The sequence below is a fragment of the Schistocerca nitens genome, chromosome 4 (assembly GCF_023898315.1).
Source record: "Schistocerca nitens isolate TAMUIC-IGC-003100 chromosome 4, iqSchNite1.1, whole genome shotgun sequence".
In the NCBI taxonomy this organism is placed as follows: Eukaryota; Metazoa; Arthropoda; class Insecta; order Orthoptera; family Acrididae; genus Schistocerca; species Schistocerca nitens.
In genome coordinates this window covers 866,047,034-866,069,333 of record NC_064617.1, presented here as the reverse complement: position 1 = coordinate 866,069,333, position 22,300 = coordinate 866,047,034, and the positions used below count along the sequence as shown (strand labels likewise).

Below are 22,300 nucleotides of genomic sequence, written 5' to 3'. Positions count from 1 at the left end.
AGCTTACGTGTTCTGGGGAACCCTGGTGCAAGTTTTCGGATGGATCATGCTGATCTATGGCTTCAACATTCTATTTCATGTGTTTGGGTGGAATATTAGAATATCTTTCTACCGGAGTTTGCAGTCGTCTTCTCATTGCATTAAAAGAGCTTCCATTGTTTGAACTTAAATCAACTGGCTCTATGTGTGTGCCAATACCAGATTTCCTCATGGTATCGCACCCTTTTTAAGTGTTTTGCTTCAATAAGAAATGTATCTGCTTTACTTCGCAGCTCATTCCTCTGCGGTCTTTCGTGAAAGTTAAAGCTAATCAGGCCATTCAACCTGTTGCGGTTTGCAGATGTACGCATGACGTCATCAGCTGAATCTCTTTAACACGAATTGCTTCATTCGTTGTTATGATTTCAAACTTCTTTCAGGGTGTTTGATTTCAAATCGTACAGACGTCAAATATATCGTCTTAAACGAGTTTCCTCTACAACAAGAGACTACTCACACATCTATTCATTAAAGCAACAGTGTTCCTGATTGAAACTTTCTCTCATAGACTTTTCAATGAAATTCCCCTTCCGCTTGTGGAAGCTCTACCGTTTCATTAAAATTTCCGAATCAGTTTGCGTGTGGTTCAAGCACCAATGATCACCAGCACCTTTGCACAGCAACGTGCCCGAACTTCTGACTCTGACAGTCTAGGACCTTGGATTGATAGGGAAGGACCCCACATTTCCCAGAACTCGATCCCCTAGAGTTTTAGATACGGGAAACCAACTAATCATGTCTGGAAATCGGCTGAAAATCAGGTTCAAAAATGGTTCAAATGGCTCTGGACACTATGGGACTTAACATCTGAGGTCATCAGTCCCCTAGAACTCAGAACTACTTAAACCTAACTAACCTAAGGACATCATACACATCCATGCCCGAGCCACGAAGCAAGGCTAAAGAAAAATCAAGACCCTTTCATAGGATTTGTCGACCTGGAAAAAGCGTTCGACAATATAAAATGGTACAAGCTGTTCGAGATTCTGAAAAAAGTAGGGGTAAGCTATAGGGAGAGACGGGTCATATACAACATGTACAACAACCAAGAGGCGATAATAAGAGTGGACGATCAAGAGCGAAGTGCTCGTATTAAGAAGGGTGTAAGACAAGGCTGTAGCCTTTCGCCCCTACTCTTCAATCTGTACATCGAGGAAGCAATCATGGAAATAAAAGAAAGGTTCAGGAGTGGAATTAAAATACAAGGTGAAAGGATATCAATGATACGATTCGCTGATGACATTGCTATCCTGAGTGAAAGTGAAGAAGAATTAAATGATCTGCTGAACGGAATGAACAGTCTAATGAGTACAAAGTATGGTTTGAGAGTAAATCGGAGAAAGACGAAGGTAATGAGAAGTAGTAGAAATGAGAACAGCGAGAAACTTAACATCAGGATTGATGGTCACGAAGTCAATGAAGTTAAGGAATTCTGCTACCTAGGCAGTAAAATAACCAATGACGGACGGAGCAAGGAGGACATCTAAAGCAGACTCGCTATGGCAAAAAAGGCATTTCTGGCCAAGAGAAGTCTACTAATATCAAATACCGGCCTTAATTTGAGGAAGAAATTTCTGAGGATGTACGCCTGGAGTACAGCATTGTATGGTAGTGAAACATGGACTGTGGGAAAACCGGAACAGAAGAGAATCGAAGCATTTGAGATGTGGTGCTATAGACGAATGTTGAAAATTAGGTGGACTGATAAGGTAAGGAATGAGGAGGTTCAATGCAGAATCGGAGAGGAAAGTAATATGTGGAAAACGCTGATAAGGAGAAGGGACAGGATGATAGGACATCTACTAAGACATGAGGGAATGACTTCCATGGTACTAGAGGGAGCTGTAGAGGGCAAAAACTGTAGAGGAAGACAGAAATTGGAATACGTCAAGCAAATAATTGAGGACGTAGGTTGCAAGTGCTACTCTGAGATGAAGAGGTTAGCACAGGAAAGGAATTCGTGGCGGGCCGCATCAAACCAGTCAGTAGACTGATGACCAAAAAAAAGAAAAGTGGTCTACTTTGCCCCAGGTGTGGATATAACGGGTTTATGAACACGCTTCTGAATCGAATCAGTGCATGCAACGAGGAGAGAGGGTACAATGTCATACTTCTAAGTGGATTCATACTGCCAGTGTCTTCGCAGATATGACTCGATACTGTTATCACTGAAATAACATCACGTACCCCGTAAGCCGTGAAATTTCGCTTCGTTACATCCTCCGCTTCTGGGTGCTTCAATTTTCACTCAGGCCGATTTTGTTTGCGTGGTGCTAACATGTTCTGTGGGGAACAACTACATTTTCAAATGATTTCTATATCGAAATTGGGCCTAGTTAAAGTACCAGACACATTTCTGATTCTTATTTTGCTATAGAAATGGATGTCTTGTCGAAAATATTATTTATGTGCTAGATGAAAAGGAAAGTTTCCTTTGGTCTTTATTTTAAATTGCTTTCCATATCAATGTATAATATTCTCGAACAATGTACAAATGAACATTCATTTCGCGGACGTGAGGTGCACTGAATCAACGTTATTGTTCTCAGCCCGAATTACTTTATCCACATCGAATATCATTTGATGAAGTACTGTTTCGGATACGTGAACCAAATAATTGTACTTATGTAAAAACCTCTGCTGTTCTACAATGATTTTGCATCTTAATCCGCTCACATTTGCACAAGTAGATCGAATTCCGTTTGTTCGTCGTTAATGAAATACACGTGCAAAAATGCATAAAATTTATTTGGTAATGGTAATAATAATCTCACACTATGATAGAGCTGTTCTTTAACCAAAGCATTGAACTGAATTTAACTAAATCACAGAACTGAATTAGTATTCTTCACTTCTCTCGGAAGTAGCAGCAAATGCTGTAATATGAAAAGAAGAATTGTACGTCCTCATATATTACAAATGGTTCAAATGGCTCTGAGCACTATGGGACTTAACTTCTTAGGTCATCAGTCCCCTAGAACTTAGAACTACCTAAACCTAACTAACCTAAGGACATCACACACATCAATGTCCGAGGCAGGATTCGAACCTGCGACCGTAGCGGTCGCGCGGTTCCAGACTGTAGCGCATAGAACCGCTCGGTCACTGTGGTACAGTTATGATCAAAAATATCTTCCCGTAAAAACTAATCAGATATTGGTAGACAACTTTCTTAGATTTTTTTAGGAACTGTATTTGTCCTGATTTCTCCTCGAACCACACCTTTTTATAGTAGCTGACTAGGGGCTACATAGTCAGTATGCGGGAATGCAGCCTGCCAGTAACTTTTAGTCCTCAAACAACTGGTAATTAAGAAAACATGGCTAGAAGTACGAAGATATCAAGAATGATTTCGTACTCTCCAAAAAGACGAAGCAACTTACAGGGACCAATAGAGAGCCTCCCGATATGCCAGCGTCGAGAATTCATTCATGCTAGATACAGAAATGGATAGAAAGCTGAGTATGTCAGCTGTCTGCTGACGCCTTAACGCTCTTGGTTTCCATCATCTACACCTAACTCTACACCTACATCTACGTGATTGCTCTGCTATTCACAATAAAGTGCCTGGCAGAGGGTTCAACGAAACACTGTCAAGCTGTAGCGCCTAGAACCTCGCGGCCACATATATTACACAAAATGTTTTTAATCGGTAGTTTCTCCTGTCATGCAATAAAATATCCTCTTGGAGTCTCTTCCAATGGTCCTAATCGAATTTTTCCATTCATGAGACTTATCCCTGGTATTTCTGTATTGAATGTTCTATGCGCCGGAGAAGTGGCACAATTGACCCATTTCGCCAGTGACTGAGTGTTTGTTTCTGTTGGGCTCCTCACTGGGATCATAACGGAATGCTTCCTACCAAACTGTGATCTCTACTTCTGCTTCGCACTTTCCGCACGTTAACATTCTGTTCTTGCATTTGTGATCGTTGTCTTTCACTCGTTGTAACTCTGCCTGGTCTATTTCGTAATGCAGCTTCTCCAGCATCCCCTCTGTGTCTGGATGCTCCTCTTCTATAATTTCATCCAGTCAGCTACGTGTTAAGCTGTCTCTCAATCTAATATCAGCCTGCTTAACTAGGTGGCAACGTGTTTGCTTGCCATGCAGTGGCCCGGGTTCGATTCCCGGCCGGGTTCAGATTTTCTCTGCTTGTAGACTGGTTGTTGAGTCGCACTCATCGTCCTCTCATCACCACCACCACCACACCACCATCATCATCATCGTCATCATCATCATCAATGCGCAAGTCGTCCAGTGGGGTGTCGACTGAAATAAGGCTTGGAACCTGGCGACCGAAATTGCCCGGATGGGTGGGGCCTCCCGGCCAACAATGCCACACGATTATTTCATTTCATTTCATAATCTATTCCTTTTTTCCGCTGTGCAGGTACATATTTTTCTCAATCCTCATCTCTTTCAGTTCTTCGCTGTTCTCTCTGTCTCCTTCTTTTCAATCCACCATAGACAAGATCTCCTGTTCCCCGTTTTAGTATTCTGTAAAATAATAATTTTACATAACACGCTAAAATTCCATTTAATACATTGTCCACGACCTCAAAAAATTCACTGTGACTTAAATTTATTTCAGAATCAGACTAACGAATGTGTCCCGCCATCGTTAACACATATCCTTTTGATCACGAACATATCCCCAGCGGTACAGGTTAATGGAACATTTGAGAACGTTCTCGAACATCCTGGAAGAGTCTACAAAATGTCTGGAGAATTATAGACCGTTGTCCAACATTCTAGAACATTATGGCACATTCTAGAACACTCAGGAACATTGTGGCCACACTCTACCGGGTAGTTAGAAATAAACTTTCCCTATTTAACACGTTGTAACACGGAAACTAATTACCGTACGAGTACTGAACTTGGTAGCATTAATCTCAAGGACATGTGGAAGAGCAATAATGCGGCATCAATAGAGTTGAAGCACTTTTAATTTGCTGCCACGATACATCATGCCATTACATACAGGTACCATTACTACTACAAAAGGGGCTCAATATGGCACCCGTCAATGCCCACAAGAGTCTGAATGCGCAGGGTTGCATTCTGCACAGCAGCACGAAACGTGTCCGTAGGTATGCTGGCCACCTCTCTTGATACGCTGCGCTTCAGATCAGCACAAGTGTGAGTCTTCCCCTGGTAAACCCTGACCTTCAGGTAGACCCACAACCAAAAATCACAGGGAGTGAGAATTTGGAAACGATCGGGTGATAATTCTATCGTTTCCAAATGTGTTTTAGAGAAGCAGGTCAACTTCATGAGCGATGTACGGTGGGGCCCCATCTTGCATGAAAACTGTTGAGTTCAAAGCGTCTCTCCCCTGTAGGCGTATATGACATGCTGGCGAACCATTTCGCGATAACGCTGGCCAGTCACACTGCACGTCTTTGGTGATTGAGTGCTAACGTTGCGGAAGTTTACGCGAACATGTGATAGTGTTCCGTTTAAATTAAGCCCTCGCTCAGAAAGTCATTATTTCAGTACTGAACGATTATTAATTGTGATAAGTGTTACTTTATTTTTCTTAAATAAACTCAGTTTGTTAAAGTTTAAAACTCTGTGAATAACGAATATAATTGTAACCGCAAATTCCTGGCTGCATGAGTTGAGTTTGTGACTGAATTTGTTGAGGGTTAATGCGACAGATTCGTTGGTTGGCCCCTAGGACGTAGCGTAGCCGACAGTTGAGGGATCCTACCTCACATTACGGAACGGCTATAAACAGAGTTTTTCTTGGTTTACGCTTTGTTATTAGTTCTGATGCACGTGGGTGCTCACGAGCTTTTGAATGAACTCTTACTCGGTGGGAGTAACAGGTTTCCGCTTCTCTATTCGTTAATCATATATCCGTATAGTCGCATTTGTTGGTGTCGCTCGGGATCAACAAGAGTTAGCAAAGAAGAACATTTGTTTTTATCCATTTCGCCTCAACCTGCAAACCGAAACCTTCTTCATGGATCGGGGATGGAGGGCTACCATACGATACAAGCCTCATGGAGCTGCGGCGTGGGCTATGGAGATATAGTGGCGCGCACGGACAAACCATACTTGCATTTTTTATTTTAACTAACATAAGAATAAATTGTAATACTTTGGTACGGTTTATAAGATTTAATAGTCCTTTTCGTACTTTATTAACATCACGGAAGTTTCATTACTCAAAGCTGGTACACTGTCCCACGGTGAGAAAACTATTCCAAATATTTTTCTTAAAATCTTATACCATATGGACAGTCTTGATTTTCAGATCCTATTATTGAAATGAACTGATGGTATGGCACGATTGGCTCGGAGACCCCGTCTGGGATTTTCCAGCCACCCAGGACAAGTTTTTCTGCTTGACACCTTTCGGTAACTTTCAAGTCGACGATGATGAGATGGAATTGTGAGGACAATGCAAATATCCATCTCCCAGCTGGCTGGGAGTCGAACACGGAATCCCTGGATCTGGAGGCAGCGCCGCTAACCACTAGGGCATGAGCTGGGAACAGCCTATTACGGAACTGATGTAACCATTTACGCTTCCGCAGTTGGTATAAATATCATTACAATCATTCTGGTTTGATTCTTTCAGGATCTGAAGTACACTGGCGGGAAAAAATCTCAAAACGAAAAAGTAATAGATGTAGAGTAATCAAATTTCAGGAATAGATTTGTCTAGGTAACATATTTAAGTGGCTGACATTGCAAGATCACAGGTTAATGTAAGCGCGAGATAAACCATTGCAAATGTGAAATTCTGGTTTGTTAATAACAGGTGTAACCGCCGAACGTTGAATGCAAGCGTGCAAACGTGCATGACTTGTATTGTGCAGGCGCCGGATGACAGTTGGTGGGAAGATTTCCATGCTGGTTGCACTTGTTCGATCTATACAGTGACGGTTAATACTGTTTGTGGATGATGCTTGAATTCTCGTCCGACGATGCCTCATATGTACTCGATTGGGGCCAGGACTGGTGACCGAGCAAGACAAGGCAACATATCTGCATTCTGTAAAGCTGTATGTGGGTGAGCGTTATCCCGTTGGAAAATACTTCCTGGCATGCTGTTCACGAATGGCAGCGCAATAGGTTTTCTTTCTCGGTAGTGCCACGTGACCGTTCAGAGCCCGATCTTCTTGAGACCTTACATTCTCATGACCACCACCGCAGGCGATTTTGTAAAGACTATACATTCCTGCCAAGTCTTTCTGCAGTACTGCACAACGAACACACAGATTCTAGTAGCCCTATTACACGACCTCGTTCACACGCAGTGAGGTGTTCATCTTTGTCTCCTTAAAGGCAACTAACGCTCACGAATGCTACAGCGTGTATTAAAACCAAACCTGATTTACATCCTCATAATGGCGCAACTAGCGTCACTGTATCTGCATCTGCATCTACATGGATGCTGTGAAAATCTCATTTAAGGGTCTGGCAGAGGGTTCATCGAACCATCTGCACAATAATTCTCTATTATCCCAATCTCAAAGAGCTCGCGCAAAAAACGAGCACCTATATCTTTCCGTGCGAACTCTAATTTCACTACATGACTGACACGAAATGCGGATATACATCATATTTCAGATGTACAAACACGTCTACCAACTATCATTTATGTCCCATAACTGTTTCTTGGTGTTTAATTTTTTTTCCTTCCTTGTATTTTATCAGACGACGCGGTAATACACACAGATGGATTTTAATCAGAGGAAACGATCTGTTACATTGTAAACTTCACATTATACACTCCTGGAAATTGAAATAAGAACACCGTGAATTCATTGTCCCAGGAAGGGGAAACTTTATTGACACATTCCTGGGGTCAGATACATCACATGATCACACTGACAGAACAACAGGCACATAGACACAGGCAACAGAGCATGCACAATGTCGGCACTAGTACAGTGTATATCCACCTTTCGCAGCAATGCAGGCTGCTATTCTCCCATGGAGACGATCGTAGAGATGCTGGATGTAGTCCTGTGGAACGGCTTGCCATGCCATTTCCACCTGGCGCCTCAGTTGGACCAGCGTTCGTGCTGGACGTGCAGACCGCGTGAGACGACGCTTCATCCAGTACCAAACATGCTCAATGGGGGACAGATCCGGAGATCTTGCTGGCCAGGGTAGTTGACTTACACCTTCTAGAGCACGTTGGGTGGCACGGGATACATGCGGACGTGCATTGTCCTATTGGAACAGCAAGTTCCCTTGCCGGTCTAGGAATGGTAGAACGATGGGTTCGATGACGGTTTGGCTGTACCGTGCACTATTCAGTGTCCCCTCGACGAACGGCCAGTGTAGGAGATCGCTCCCCACACCATGATGCCGGGTGTTGGTCCTGTGTGCCTCGGTCGTATGCAGTCCTGATTGTGGCGCTCACCTGCACGGCGCCAAACACGCATACGACCATCATTGGCACCAAGGCAGAAGCGAATGTCATCGCTGAAGACGACACATCTCCATTCGTCCCTCCATTCACGCCTGTCGCGACACCACTGGAGGCGGGCTGCACGATGTTGGGGCGTGAGCGGAAGACGGCCTAACGGTGTGCGGGACCGTAGCCCAGCTTCATGGAGACGGTTGCGAATGGTCCTCGCCGATACCCCAGGAGCAACAGTGTCCCTAATTTGCTGGGAAGTGGCGGTGCGGTCCCCTACGGCACTGCGTAGGATCCTACGGTCTTGGCGTGCATCCGTGCGTCGCTGCGGTCCGGTCCCAGGTCGACGGGCACGTGCACCTTCCGCCGACCACTGGCGACAACATCGATGTACTGTGGAGACCTCACGCCCCACGTGTTGATCAATTCGGCGGTACGTCCACCCGGCCTCCCGCATGCCCACTATACGCCCTCGCTCAAAGTCCGTCAACTGCACATACGGTTCACGTCCACGCTGTCGCGGCATGCTACCAGTGTTAAAGACTGGGATGGAGCTCCGTATGCCACGGCAAACTGGCTGACACTGACGGCGGCGGTGCACAAATGCTGCGCAGCTAGCGCCATTCGACGGCCAACACCGCGGTTCCTGGTGTGTCCGCTGTGCCGTGCGTGTGATCATTGCTTGTACAGCCCTCTCGCAGTGTCCGGAGCAAGTATGGTGGGTCTGACACACCGGTGTCGGTGTGGTCTTTTTTCCATTTCCAGGAGTGTATAAACCACTCGTAACAGGAAAAAGACGACTGGTGTAAAGAAATGACTTCATGAATAACATTGTGCCATACATCTGTATAAGAGCAACTGTGTTGGAAGTAAAAAATGAAATGAGCGTATGGCATTGTTGGCCAGGAGGCCCCATCCGGAGAAGTTCGGCCGCCAAGTGCGAGTCCTATTTCAATCGACGCCACAATGGGTGACTTGCGTGCCGGTGATGAGGGTGAAATGATGAGGAGGACAACACAACACCCAGTCCTCGAGTAGGGAAAATCTCCAACCCAGCCGGCAATCGAACCCGGGCCAGCTTGCATGGGTGTACTGGAATTAGAGTATGTACGTGACGTCACATACATTTGAGAGATCTTGTGATATTATCAGAAAAAATTTTGTGATGAAACTGATGTTGGTAAGACTGCAAACGGTGAAAAAGTGTCGAGTAGCGTCTTGTGAATTAAAACCAATGTATTACTCAGTGGAAATTAAGCAACACAATATCAGTTTTGGCTACAGTTGCAAGGCGAGTCTTTTTTCTGTGTTGTTTGGCCAATTCCAAATGTCGATTCCATGCAGTTTCCCACGAAGTCTTCGCTCGGAAACTGGTTCAGATGGGCGAACATTCACTGGCAACAATAATTCCTGCCTGGTTTGAAACCGTTTGTACGTGAGAAGGCGTGATGACCGTCTGCGTTTAGTGTCAGAAAGGATCTTTTTGTGACCACTGTCGTTTCACCGCGTTACATGGTTGCGAGTAAAGACAATGAACAGTCCGACATGCTACACTAACACATCAGGCAACACCACCCACAGTGAGCACATGGACACGGCCGAACATGATAGCACCTTTCTGCCAATGTACGAAGTCTCCAAGGTGACCCGTCTTCTTGTCCTAAGTTTACACCGCTACGGTACCATGACTTCCGTCAGCGGTGAACGACTACGTGACTAGCTGAGGCGTTCCAGAAAGTCCAATAAGCCTTTTTAATGGGGTGACTGTATTTTTTCAGGTGAGATTGTATTAACTGGCCTAATAACCAAAAGCGTACATGGATCGGACCCAGAGCGAAGCAGCTCACACTATACTACACACATCAAAAAAAGTTTTGCATCACTCCGGTTCCCAGAACTCCTGATGATAAACGTTGACTGTGGATATTGTATCACAGACACAGTCCCTTTGACTGCTCAGAGATGTCACTAAACCCGCACAAAGATGTAAACAACCATGCATGAGCAGTGCCTATTAGACGGAGGGGATCCGACGGCCGATCAGTTCCAGTGATTTCACCGAGAAAGAGGTACACGGTTCGTGTTGAATAATGCTTTTCGTGCAGCCACAGGACGTCGTGTTACGATTCAAACCGTGCCCAGTAGGCTGCATGATGCCCAACTTCAATCCTGACGTCCATGGATAGGTCCATATTTGCAAACACGACACCATGCAGCGCGGTGCAGATGAGCCTAACAACATGCCGAATGGACTGCTCAGGACTGGCATCACGCTCTCTTCACCGATGAATGTCTCATATGCCTTCAACCAGACAATCGTCGGACACGTGTTTGGAGGCAACCTTGTCAGGCTGAACGCCTTAGACACACTGTACAGCGAATGCAGCAAGGAGGAGGTTCCCTGCTGTTTTTGGGGTGGCATTATGTGGGGCCGATGTACGCCACTGGTGGTCATGGAAGACAATTCACACCACCATCTAGCACATCTTGTGAATGACTTAATTCAGGATAACGACATCGCTCGACTAGAGTGGCCAACATGTTCTTCAGACATGAACCCTGTCGAACATGTGTGGGATAGACTGAAAAGGACTGTTTATGGACGACGTGACCAACCAGTCACTCTCAGGGATCTGCGCTGACAATCTGGACCAACAGTGCCTTGATGAACATGTGGAAAGTATGCCACGACGAATATAGGAATGCATCAATGTAAGAGGTCGTGCTACTGGGTCTTAGAGGTACCGGTGTGTACAGATATCTGAGCCACCACCTCTGATGGTCTCACTGTATGGTGGTACTACATGCAATGTGTGGATTTCATGAGCAATAAAAAGGGCGGAAATTACGTTTATGTTGATCTCTATTCCAATTTCAGAACCGAGATGATGCAAAACTTATTTTGATGTGTGTAGTTACTCAGTCAAGGACGAAACAGTTCTTCAATTTCAAGGCTAATGCCTCTGGTTACATTTGCTAACAATAAGTATCTCTTCATACTAATACTGAACCAACAGTTCTATCCGTCTGGCAGGGAAGATACGAATTTAGTTTTCAAAAAATGTTTCGTAGGTGAGGGGGGGGGGGGGGGGGAGCAGTTACGTTCGCTCGTTAGGTACACCATTGCGAATAAGCGGTGAGATTGTTCAAGAAGAAATGTCGTTGCAATGCGCATTAGTTTTTACATGGGCACGTAGTGACGGTGGCTCTTATCGGCCAAACTATCTGTTTAGGGTAAGCGACAACAGTTCGCACTACCTGGTTGTAAGGCAAATTTTGGAGATCGGTCTATTCGGCTTATCCGCGATTATTCGTAGGAGTATAGCTAAACAGACAAGCCACGGGGGCTATATTTAAGAGTCTGTGTGGTACTACTGTTCTCTTGACGGAGCAGTTTTATAGCACATCGTAAACGAGCGTGACTGAGGTGCTTTTAGTTCACTGCCCATCAACTGTGATGAGGGTATGAAGGAAAGAGGGATTTGCTAATTACCACCAGACAGATGATCAGATGAAGTGCGTGGACGACTCAGTACAAAATTCCGAGGCAATCATGTTCAAATACAGTTGCCAGCTTAGATTCCGAAAACCTAAAGCATAGCTTATGGTGATTATGTACTCAAAAGAATGTTGTTATTTTTAAAATACAGTCTTCGCAAATTGAATCAAGCACAAGATTGTTACGTACGACTTTTTCTTTCCATTTCATGATTCCGTATCTAATTTTCCGTAGTCATTTTTTAGATCTAAGAGAATAAACAACCATTTCCTACCTCGACAACTGAAACTGGCAATATTTAATTCAATCACTGCATTTACTGCAAGCTGCTTGGCACTCAGGCAGGGAACTGTAAATTCATGACTGGCATTTTCACCTGTTCGGACGCCTCTGATTCTACTACTGAATCTCACAAAAACAAAAACGTGGCTCATTTCACTTACGAGTCTGTTAATTTTTACACGTTGTGTGACTGCGTACTTAAATTACGTGGGAAACTACACTGAACAGCCAAAGAAACTGATGCACCTGCCTAATATCGTGTAGAGCCCCAGCGAGCACACAGAAGTGCCGCAACACGCCGTGACATCAACTCTACTAATGTCTGAATTAGTACTGCAGGGAATTGACACCATGAATCTTGCAGACTACGACTGGGTGGAGACCTCTTCTGAATATCAAGTTGCAAGGCATCCCAGATATGCTCAACGATGTTCATGTCTGGAGCGTTTCGTGGCCAGTGGAAGTGTTTCAATTCAGAAGAGTGTTCCTGGAGCCACTCTGTAGCAATTCTGGACGTGTGGGGTGTCGCATTGTCCTGTTGGAATTGCCCAAGTCCATTGGAAAGAACAATGGACATGAATGGATGCAGGTGGTCAGACAATATGCTTACGTACGTGTCACCTGTCACGGCCGTATCTAAACGTATCAGGGATCCCATATCACTCCACACGCCCCACACCACTACAGAGCCTCCACCAGCTTGAATAGCCCCGTGCTGACATGCAGGGTCCATTGATTCATGAGGTTGTCTTCATACCCGTACACGTCTGTCCGCTCGATACAATTTGAAACGAGACTCGTCCGATCAAGCAACATGTTTCCAGTCATCAACAGACCAATCGGTGTTAACGGGCGCTGGCGAGGCGTAAAGCTTTGTGTCGTACAGTCATCAAGGGTACACGAGAGGGCCTTTGGCTCCGAAAGCCCATATCGATGATGTTTCGTTGAATGGTATGTTCGCTGACACTTGTTGGTGTCCCAGCATTGAAATCTGCAGAAATTTGGGGAAGGGTTGTACTTCTGTCCCGTTGAACGATTCTCTTGAGTCGTCGATGGTCCCGTTGTTGCAGGATCTTTTTCTGACTACAGCGATGAGACAGAGATTTAATGGTTTTACCGGATTCCTGATATTCACAGTACACTCATTAAATGGTCGTACAGGAAAATCCCCACATCATCGCTACCTCGGATATGCTTTGCCCCATCGCTCGTGCGCCAACTATATCACCAAGTTCAAATTCAATTGAATCTTGATAACCTACCATTGTAGCAGCAGTAACCGATCTGACAACTGCGCCAGATATTTGTTGTCTTATATTTGCGTTACCGACCGCAGCGTCGTATTCTATCTGTTTACATTATCTCTGTGTTTGAATACGCATGCCAATATCAGTTTCTTTGCCACTTCAGTGTGTTACGCGAATGTGAGTCAACTTCTCTTTTGTTCTCGTGTCTTTTCAAGTCTGTTGTCTGAAATCTGCGATAGCTATTGCTATTGTTTTTAACAGTGTTTGTGTGTGTGTGTACAAGGGTTGGGTTGGGTTGTTTGGGGAAGGAGACCAGACAGCGAGGTCATCGGTCTCATCGGATTAGGGAAGGATGGGGAGAGAAGTCGGCCGTGCCCTTTCAAAGGAACCATCCCAGCATTTGCCTGGAGCGATTTAAGGAAAACACGGAAAACCTAAATCAGGATGGCCGGACGCGGGATTGAACCGTCGTCCTCCCAAATGCGAGTGTGTGTGTGCAAAGGAAAGTCAGTTGTTATTAATAGTGCGTAGTACTGCTTCTACACTTTTCTTATAATTTCAAGGTCCATTTTTTGCGGATTTTGTTCATTTAATTCTTCGTCTTTAATGTCTTTCACTGACACGGTGGTTAGGTAGTTGTCCAGTTTAGCCCGATTATCTTTCGAACGGGCACGGCCTACTGCTGTCGGGGAATTTGCGCCCGTTGCTGCCGCCACTTTGTATAACTTGTACTTGTTGTTCGTCTTGTCGCCGGCAAAAGCCTATGCCAACACTGAAATTCGATACGGGTACTGTAGATATTTAATAGCGCATCGCTGTCTCGCTATGCCCGGCGTTTTGTGACGGCACTTAACGAGTCGCCAGTTTTGTTATCACCCGTTGAGAGCAGAGCTGTACTCACGTCGAGGAGAAGTTCTCCATGGGGATTGGCGGCCCGCTGTCCGCGCCTTTTTCGTGGTCCGCTCCCATCTCTGTAGTACCACACCTGGAACAGCAAAAAAGCAACGAATGTGTTACTAAACAACTAGAAGCAAGCGAGCAGGTCAGGGAAACGAACAGGCAAGTGTAGCGAGGTCTGGAGGCGCGGGTTGACTATCTACAGCTGATTCTTTATCTACGTCCTGCTAGAAACGGCTCAGTACATGATAAGGGGCGCCTACCACCAGCACTTTCCGTTCCTTAACCTGTTCCTGAATGCAACAACGTAAGTAAGATAACAGGTCGCCTCTGGCGTGGTATACCGACCGAATATCTTGTGAAGGGTACGATGCAGGAGTAAAAGCGTTACAGGTAATAATTTGAAACTGAATATTACCTGAGACTGCACTGTGTTCACCGTATTAACTGCCAGAGGTAATATATCCCATAACAAACAAAATTTGTACGATCAGCTATTGACATATTGAATTAATATCTTTGGCTGTTAAGCGTATTACTATTTACATATTACATAAAAATCTAAATTAACATGGTGATGAAAACTGTAATATAATTATATGATTGTTACTGGCAAATGTGGCTGGCATATGCCGAGAAACTAGTATATAAGGTGCGCCTGACACTAGTCCAGGAGCAAATAAATGAAAGTAATCTCTATTGGGCAGCTTATATACAGTGTTTCGCTCCAAGGGTCATAAAGCACCAATTCTCTTATGGTTGGGTAGATATTTGTAATTCCGCTTTTGCATTTAGTAGCTACACTATGTGATCCAAAGTATCCGGACACCTCGCTGAAAATGACTAACAAGTTCCTGGCGCCCTCCATCGGTAATGCTAGAATTCAATATGGTGTTGGCCCACCCTTAGCCTTGATGACAGCTTCCATTCTCGCAGGCATACGTTCAGTCAGGTGCTGGAAGGTTTCTTGGGGAATGGCAGCCCATTCTTTACGGAGTGCTGCACTGAGGAGAGGTATCGATATCGGTCGGTGAGCCCTGGCACGAAGTCGGCGTTCCAAAACATCCCAAAGGTGTTATATAGGAGTCAGGTCAGGACACTGCGCCGGCCAGTCCATGACAGGGATGCTATTGTCGTGTAACAACTCCGCCACAGGCCGTGCATTATGAACAGGTGCTCGATCGTGTTGAAAGATGGCATCACCACCCCCAAATTGCTCTTCAACAGTGGGGAGCAAGAAGGTGCTTAAACCATCAATGTAGGCCTGTGCTGTGATAGTGCCACGCAAAACAACAAGGAGTGCAAGTCCCCTCCATGAAATACACGATCATACCATAACACCACCGCCTCCAAGTTTTACTGTTGGCACTAAACACGCTGGCAGAGGATGTTCAACGGGAATTCGCCATACCCACACCTTCCGATCGGATCGCCACATTGTGTACCGTGATTCGTCACTCCAAACAACGTTTTTCCACTGTTCAATCGTTACACCAAGCGAGGCGTCGTTTGGCATTTACCGGCGTGATAAGTGGTTTATGAGCAGCCGCCCGACGATGAAATCCAAGTTTTCGTTCCTCCCGCCTTACTGTCATAGTACTTGCAGAGGACCCTGATGCAGTTTGGAATTCGTGTGTGATGGTCTGGATAGATGTCTACCTATTACACATTACGACCCTCTTCAACTGTCGGCGGTCTCTGTGAGTCAACAGACGAGGTCGGCCTGTACGCTTTCGTGCTGCACGTGTCCGTTCACATTTCCACTTCACTATCACATCGGAAACATTGGACCTAGAAATGTTTAGGCGTGTGGGAATCTCGCGTACAGACGTATGACACAAGTGACACCCAATCACCTGACCACGTTCGAGGTCCGTGAGTTCCGCGGAGCTCCCCATTCAGCTCTCTCACGATGTCTAAAACTGCTCAGGTCGCTGATATGTAGTACCTGGCAGTAGGTGGCACCACAATGCACCTAATATGAAAAACGTATGTTTTCGGGAGTGTCCGGATACTTTTGATGATATAGTGTGTGTGCTACAGTACAAATGGTAATTTAGCTCATAAATGTTTATACGTTTTCTCATGTATACGCGGTTTTTTTGTAAATGGTAGGCAAATTCATGAAAATTTTATGCATGCAATTCTACATGTGCTCTGACATCATCTGATTTCTTTTCTATCTCCCATCTTGTTGCAGGTTGCGTAATTTAGGAGTGCTGCTGCCGTATTGGCGTCGATGCAGGAGAAAGCGCGGTGTGTTTCGTGGCTCCATGAAACACGGTCGCCTGTTAACATTTCAGCGACGGTAACAAAGGATGGTATGAAAAGTTTAGAGACACTGGTAGTGTTGGTGGCAAAGTAAGAAACGGTACACCTGGAATGAGGGACGACACAGTTGATACCGTGCGGACAGCATTCCAGAGCAGTCCGTGGAAACAGACGCGTCGTTTTTCCAGAAAAGCAGGCGTGCCTCAGGGCACTGAGGTGCAGATTTTACACAAACGCCTGTATCTTCATACTTACGAAGTGCAACTCCTGTAAGCTTTGCAGCCACATGATACGCCCAGACGTGCTGAGTTTGCTACGCACATATGGGAACGAATCGATGGAGATAATGACTCTGTTCAGATAGTTTGTTTTTCCGATGAAGGGATTTTTACACACCTGGGAAACTAAACAAGCATAATTTCTAGATCTTATGGTCGGAATATATACATACCATGATCCAGGAGATTAGGGAGAGCCGAAAGTGAATGTGTGGTGCAACTTAATGTGCAATACAATTCACTGAACCCATCATTTTCTGTGAGCCTGCAGGTACAGGAACAGTATACTTAGACTTCACGGTGCACCTCAGTTACCAGAACTTTAACCGTCGGTAGTGTTTCAGCAAGACTGCGCCTCTCCACGCGTTCAAATTGCAACTACTTTTATGATGTAGCTACAATGGTTGTTCGTATGGGACGTTCCACATCATATCTCTGAAACTTATGTGAGGGTTACGGCCGCGTTATTATCACTTTCGTTTTAGGACAGAGTGCGCAAGCTGGCCTCTCATCGAAAAGGAAGACCAGCAGCAGAATTTCTCCGGAGAGAAGAGAGAGAGTAGCGTTCGCCGTTGCGTGACCTCCAGAATCGCCGGTAAGAACAACCACCGAGTTCTACCTCGGCGACTCCTTCTCACGATGCTTCGGCGCTCTTTAGCTGCTGGCAGCAGAACAGTGGCGTGGATCATCCTTGTTGTGGTTACACGTTTCTTTTTTTCTTTTAAAAAAAAAAAAAGTCGTGCCGTTGTCGATTAGTTTCCATTAGCTCTACTTGTGTCTAACGAAAGTAATGGTCCCTTTTTTTGGCTCTGCCATTGCTTTTGGTTCTTCTACAGCAGTGTGGCCCATCAGTTAGTGTTGCCTGACTAACTCGAAAGCTTTCGTGTCACTCTTTTGGAACTTGTAAAAGTCCGTCTCTTTTCTGTGGACGCAACTGAAATTGCTCTGCACAAGAAAGGCCACTGGATCCGATGGAACACCAAATACTAACCTAGACACAATATGCCAAAGCACCAGGTCTTCTTCCAGCAGCAGTCCATTGGAGGAACGATGCGTTCGTAGCAATTGGATAACAACGCAGGTCATTCCCGTTCTCAAGAAGAGTTGTCGAAAAGACGTGCAAAATTATAGGTCTATATCTATGACGTCGGTCTGTTATAGAATTTTTGAACAAGTTTTATGCTGGCGTATTATGACAGTTCTGGAGGCAGAAAATACCCTCTGTAGGAAGCAACATGCGTCCCGAAAAGCAACAATCGAGTGAAACCAGGTAACCATGTTCACCCACCAGACCCCACCAGACCCAGAAAGGCGCAGATACCGCCGAACGGGTAGGTATCTCGTTTTTTGACTTCCGTAATGCATTGGATACAATTCCGCTCTGCCGCATAACCACGAGCGTACGGGATATCAGACTAGCTTTGTCACTGGACTGAAGAGTTTCTAGGGAAGAGAACACGACATGTTATCCTCTTGAGACTTAAAACTAACTTCGAATATACCCCAAGGGAGTGTTATAGGAGCAGTAACAACCAAAATATATTAAAAAACTAAAAACCCGCCATGATTGCGAAAAAAGCGCCTAGTGTTAAGTGTTAACCCAGGTTTCGGCGTAGATAACTACACCTTCTTCAGAACAACAATAAAACCCACAAGTGCCTAAGAAGACCTTTGTCAATGATTGAAAGAACACCATAGCTATACATTTATAAACGAAAAAGAAAATGAAAACACAAACAGTACATATGTACAAATTCAAAACCACTACTTAACTTAATGGTGTACGCTCCACCTCACACCGAATTATGTTCGATGGACCATGACCCTCCATAAACTGCAGCTACAAACGGTCGCTCACTTACAAGCCTGACCCGCTATCAATGCACAGGCGCAAAACAAGTTACTTAAATGCGCATGCGCATACGAATACGAGAAAGTTTATACATGGGTCTGGGCTAAATAGCCCATATATTCCCGACCATGGATCAACGTATGTCAAAAAATGAAATGGATAGAACAAGAGACGAGCTAAATAGGAAATGAAACCTAAAAATAACCGCACACGGTTGCTTATGCTAGTAAAGAAACTTATATATGAAGCTACCTATGACAACAGTAGGAACTCTTAAACACTATACCTAAAGCCAATAGGGGAGGGGGGGGGGGGGACTGAGGGGACTTTTTCGCAATCGAGACGGGTTTTTAGTTTTTTAATATATTAACCAACGGTTGCTGACGCGCTGTGATGTTGAAGGTTCTTAAACCACAATATAAATGAATGACATAGTGGATAGCAACTGACGTTGCATGTGGCATTTCGCTAATGTTTCTGATGCATACAGAAAAGCCACGAGGCTAGAAAATTGTAGCGAAATGCAAGAAAACCTGCAGAGGATCGATGCTTGGTGCACGGATTGACAATTGATCGATAACATTGGGAAAAAACCTGTTATTGTATGATTACACGATTGCAGAACACTCACTGGATTAAATATCTGGCAGTATGCACGCGGAGTGATTTGAAGCAGAACGATCACACAGGTTTTATCGCGGGTAGTGCGGTTGTCAGACAGAAATTCATTGGATGAATCCTTAGGAAGTGTAGTCCACCCACAAGGGAGATGCTTACAAAACACTCGTTCGACTCGTCAGTCTGGGATCCATCACAGGTAGGAGTGGTAGAGAAAATAGAGAACATCTACAGAAGAGCAACATGTTTCGTTGCAGGTCAGTTTCGTAAGTTCGACAGCGTCAGAACCGACTCTGGTGGCAGACGCTGCAAGAGAAGCGGTGTGCACCGCGGTCCGGTTTACTGTCAGAATTCTGAGAGCTTACGTTCCTAGAAGAGTGAAAAATATATTGATTCATCTTACATAAGTCTCGCAAAAAGACTATGAATATAAAATTAGCTAGATTCGAGCCCACACGGAAGCTTAGCAACAATCGCCCTTCCTGCGAACCATTCGCGACTGGAACAAGAAGAGTGTAATTCACAGTGGTATACAAAGTACCCTCCACCACAAACTGCAGGGTGACTTGTGGAGGAGTGACGTAGATGCACTCGCAGCGGTGGAGGGAGCTGGTAACACACTCCGTCTTCAGGCCACGAGTGGCCTACCGGGACCATCCGACCGCCGTGTCATCCTCAGTGGAGGATGCGGATAGGAGGGGCGTGGGGGTCAGCACACTGCTCTCCCGGTCGTTATGATGGTATTCTTGACCGAAGCCGCTACTATTCGGTCGAGCAGCTCCTCAATTGGCATCACGAGGCTGAGTGCACCCCGAAAAATGGCAACAGCGCATGGCAGTTCGGATGGTCACCCATCCAAGTGCCGACCACGCCCGACAGCGCTTAACTTCGGTGATTCCACGGGAACCGGTGTATCCACTGCGGCAAGGCCGTTTCCAGAGAGCTGGTAAAGAGGCAGTGAACGATGGCGTGCCAAACAACAGTCATTCTCGCTTTTTTGTCGTGCCAGAAAGTGGCGAAAATATAGGGTTTACAGACATAGTAGATCATAACGCCCAGCGGAAGTGCACTTTATGACAGGTTTTACTGGTAACATCTAGAATTAGCATCATATTTCACTGCCATATAGTGGGATGTCTGAAACTTCGACCTCTGTAGCTTTAAAATCGATGCTTACGCCTGTACCCAGTAAGTGATAACGTGCAGAGAGTCCACTGGCCTATACGCCTTGAGTATTGACCCGATAAACGGACTGCAAGAGTTATTGCCCGTTTAAGCAAACACTTCAATGCGACTAGCACAGTGTTGGATGCTCTGTGTTAGAAACGTGATCTCACTGAAAAAAGGATAGAAGATATGCGTTTGACATCTCCTCGACGATGAGGTGGTCAGAGACACGCCGTACGAGCTCAGATTGGCGAGGAATAGGAGAATAAATTAATTGAGTGCCTTTCAACGAAATCATTTGCCTTCCACAATTTAGGAAAAGCCCGGAAAAACTGAATCTGGATCGCTAGACAGAGATTTGAATAACTGTCCAAGGAATTCATGCTACATCCGAATTTTATTTTTTCGTGCTCAAGGAATAAACTAAACTCGCTATGCATGGAATATACTTCACACCATGACCTTTCAGTACATCGCTTGTTTCTGTTTCTACATGTTCCCAGCAAGTGGCAGCATCTGCTTAAAGAAACCCGTTTATCACACTGTCGCCATATCTTCGAGAAATAAAGATAATTGGTAAATGTTTTTGGTAATTTTGGACTAGAATGTGTTTATAACATGATGTAATATGCTAATATACTCTACGCTATTGAATAGCTCAGTGTTTGTTTCTTCACAAAAATTCAGCGAATTTTTTTTTTTATTTTTTTATTTTATTTTTTTTTTTTTCCTGGGTAGTACTGGAACTATCTTCGGCAGCGACCTTAACTTTCAAATTCCAACGGCATTGTCTCCGTAATTTCTAGGTGTTTAGTATTGGATGTTCTGAGTACTGCAAATATTTCAATTATTTTCTAACATAAATAGTATTCACGCTATTTTGTCGAAAGACGACATGTTGAGAAACGTGGCTGTTGTACTTAAGGTTTATAATTCATATAAAAAACAGCTACCAGCCACATGTGGCTGGTAGCTGTTTTTTATATAAATTATAAACCAATAGTATTCACGTTGACCACTTTCTAAAATTTTGGTGAATGACACCAATTTTTTTTATTTTTACTATTTTGATCTTAGGTTGTTCCAGAGAAATGTCTTGACCACCAATATAAATTTTCGTTGAGAAAACCTGAGCTCAGGACTGATTCATCAAAGGACATGAAAGGGAGACATCAATTTAGAAGGTAGTGAATCACGGTTGTAGGCTATGCCTCATGTTGTACGAAAGGCTTTGTTACATAACAGCAAAAACTGCTACTGAATGAAACTTTAGTCTGTCCCAGACTCTGCCGGCCGCGGTGGTCTAGCGATTCTGGCGCTGCAGTCCGGAACCGCGGGACTGCTACGGTCGCAGGTTCGAATCCTGCCTCGGGCATGGGTGTGTGTGATGTCCTTAGGTTAGTTAGGTTTAAGTAGTTCTAAGTTCTAGGGGACTTATGACCTAAGATGTTGAGTCCCATAGTGCTCAGAGCCATTTGAACCATTTTTTGTCCCAGACTCTGTCGAAACCACTTACCAGTCACTGAATAATAAAGTTTTATTTAATAGCAGCGTTTGATGGTAGACATAGAAATATTTAACGCACTCTGTCGAGGCTCTGGAGCTCAATTTAAGGAAGATTTTATTTTCCCGATATTATTCAGTTTGTTCGCAGTGCAAGCAGTGATGGAAACAAATCAGATAGTTGGGAAAGGAATTAATGTTCAGTGAGAAGAAATAGTTGTGTCAGAAATGTAACAGGATTGGAATGATTAGTTAAACGGA

At 44.7% G+C, this 22,300-nt stretch overlaps 1 protein-coding gene across 1 annotated transcript in view; it reads right to left on the bottom strand.

The window, feature by feature from the left end:
• LOC126251904 (proton-coupled amino acid transporter-like protein CG1139) overlaps positions 1-22,300 on the bottom strand; it is a 179,162-nt gene that overhangs the window by 78,160 nt on the left and 78,702 nt on the right. Inside the window, exon 2 of the mRNA XM_049952630.1 lies at positions 14,355-14,438. Coding sequence (XP_049808587.1) covers positions 14,355-14,422 — 68 coding nt within the window. The 5' untranslated portion in view covers positions 14,423-14,438. The remainder of the gene's footprint in view (positions 1-14,354; positions 14,439-22,300) is intronic.